This window comes from Chrysochloris asiatica, unplaced genomic scaffold, assembly GCF_000296735.1.
Source record: "Chrysochloris asiatica unplaced genomic scaffold, ChrAsi1.0 scaffold00484, whole genome shotgun sequence".
NCBI lineage: Eukaryota > Metazoa > Chordata > Mammalia > Afrosoricida > Chrysochloridae > Chrysochloris > Chrysochloris asiatica.
In genome coordinates, this window is record NW_006409002.1 from 327,989 (window position 1) to 330,235 (window position 2,247).

At 67.5% G+C, this 2,247-nt stretch overlaps 1 protein-coding gene across 1 annotated transcript; it reads right to left on the bottom strand.

Moving 5' to 3' along the window:
* Positions 1-437: 437 nt before the first annotated feature.
* LOC102810849 (pro-neuregulin-3, membrane-bound isoform-like) lies at positions 438-1,292 on the bottom strand. Its single transcript, XM_006877324.1, has one exon. It carries the CDS (start codon positions 1,269-1,271, stop codon positions 438-440), a length of 834 nt encoding a protein of 277 aa, XP_006877386.1. The 5' UTR covers positions 1,272-1,292.
* Positions 1,293-2,247: the final 955 nt, after the last annotated feature.

The following is a 2,247-nucleotide window of genomic DNA, read 5'->3' on the forward strand; positions in this document are numbered from 1 at the left end:
CTGCTACAATCTACCAGCATCTCCATCAAACCATAACTACCACCCACGGACATAACTTCCCTTTGTGGCTAATCGTCGGTCAATTTGCATGTGTGTTTCTTTCCCTCCCTCCTCCCCATCCCGCCTTAGGAGCCAAACCCTAGAGCTTGCCAGCGGGTCTGCAGCGAAGAGGGATAGCACTCACTTAACCCCTTGGAGGGAGTTGGGCGATCAGTTCTCATTTGGGACCCACTAAAGTCGGGCCTATTAAACTAAACGACGCCCCCCACCCCCAAGACCCAGAACAAGCAGGCACTTCTTGCGGCCAGTTTTATCCAGCTCCCTCGGTGCCCCAAACCTAAGTTGGGGGCTGGGGGTTGCTAGGATAGGCGGCAAAGGGAAAAGACAGCAGGAGCGCAGAAAGGAAAGGCAGGAATAAATCACAGTTGAGACAGTGTTTACTTACGAAATTTGGGGCTGGTGCTAGTTTCTGGCGTAACGTTGATAGAGAAGGAGGAAGAAGAGGAGGAAGAGGAAGAGGAGGAAGAGGCAGCGTCCTGGAAGGGAGACAGGGTCCAGGAGGGAGTAGAATCGTGAAGGTAGGAGGAGGTAGCGTATGCCGCAGTGGGCCAGGAGGGCATGGCCTGGGTACCAGGGCTTCCTGGCACCGGGGGGCGGGAGCCTGGTGTGCTGCTGCTCAAGGAGGATGTTGTGGACAAGACCGTCGAGGGGGCTGCAGTGTTCCGTGTCGTGGTGGAGCGCGGGCTGGCCCGGATGGGCACCCGGTGACCTGGGAAACGAGTGGGAGCCCGTGTGACGGTGGTCAAGCGGGTGCTAATCCGGTTGGGCGTCCTGGAGGAGGTGGCGCCGCCGGCAGATGGGGTAGCAGGGGACGTGGTCGAAGTGGTCATGGTGGTGGTCTCCATGGCCTTGGGGAAGGAGCTGGGCTTGGAGAGGAAGAAGGGGTCCTGGCCCATTCCCTTGGAGTCCACCAGGTCCGTGGGCACGTACTCCTTGACGGAGCCCACCACGATCCATTTGAGGAGCATGAGGCTGAGCCCCAGGCCGATGAAGCCGATGAACAGAGGCACCACGCACAGCCACGTCTGCTGCCGGTTCCACACGATGCAGTTGCTACAGCGTAACTCCCGGGGGGGCTCGACCGCCCCTTCGCCGCCGCCGTCCAGGCCCCCGCCCGCCGCAGCCGCAGCCGCCGCGGTGCCCTCCTCGGCTGAGGCGGCGGCTGCCGAAGCAGCACCAGGTGGCGAGGCAGCGGCCGCACCTTCACTCATCCTAGGAGCTGGTCTTCACCTTCGCCCCACGAGGGCCGCGCCAGAGGCATGGGGCCGCGCGGCCAGGCTGGCGCGAGCTCCGGCGGCGGCGGCGGCGGGTTCCAGCGCAGGCAGCGGCGGCCGCATGCAAATCGGCTCCCTGCCCCCACGCCCCTCCCCCCGAGAGGCGGGCGGCGGGCGGGGAGAGAGAGCGGAGGAGGGGACGCGGCCGGGGAGGGGTAGGCGAGGAGCGCAAACCGGGCGAGACGGCCCCTGGCGCCGGCCGGTCAGAGAGCAGCAGGGCGCGTCTGCAGGCTAGCCAAGCGGCCTCCTGCGCGCCGAGGCCCCGCGCCCGCTGCGGCTGCTTTTGCCGCTGCCGCCCGATGCCTGCATGCGTACTGGCCGCGCCGGCATCTTAGTGCGCCGCCGGCTGCTCCGGGGACGCCTGCCGTCTCTGGGCCTCCGCCGCCTTCAGGGGCCGAGGCGGTCGGCCGCGGGGTGCCAGGCACCGGCCCGCCGCATTCCGACACAGGGGCCGGCTGGGGCGCCGCCGTTCGCCCGACCCACGCGCCGCGTTCCTAGGCGGGTGCTTGGTGCGCGGGAGGCGAGGTGCACTTGTTCTTCAGCCGGTCCGCAGCCAACCCTCGGCCAGCACTCCCCAGGAGAGACCAATCCGAGCGCAGCGCGGAGGGCGAGCGGCTGGCTCGTCTTGCTCCCACCGCCACCCGTGAATCCAACTCCAGCGGGCGGCGCCGCCGGAGTCCGGCTCCGGGGGCGCACGGACGCCGTGACGGGTGCGTTTGAACCGGCGGCCGAGATAAGCGCCTCTCCTTCGCAACCTCGCCGCGACGCGGCTGCCCGATCGAGCGCGGAGACGGAGAGATGGCGGCCACGCCAGGGTTCCTGGCCGGCACTGGCAGCCAGCGGGCGTGCGTGTGTGTGTGTGTGTGCGCGGAGCGGCGGCACACTGCCTGGGCTTCGCGCCGAGTAGCACCTC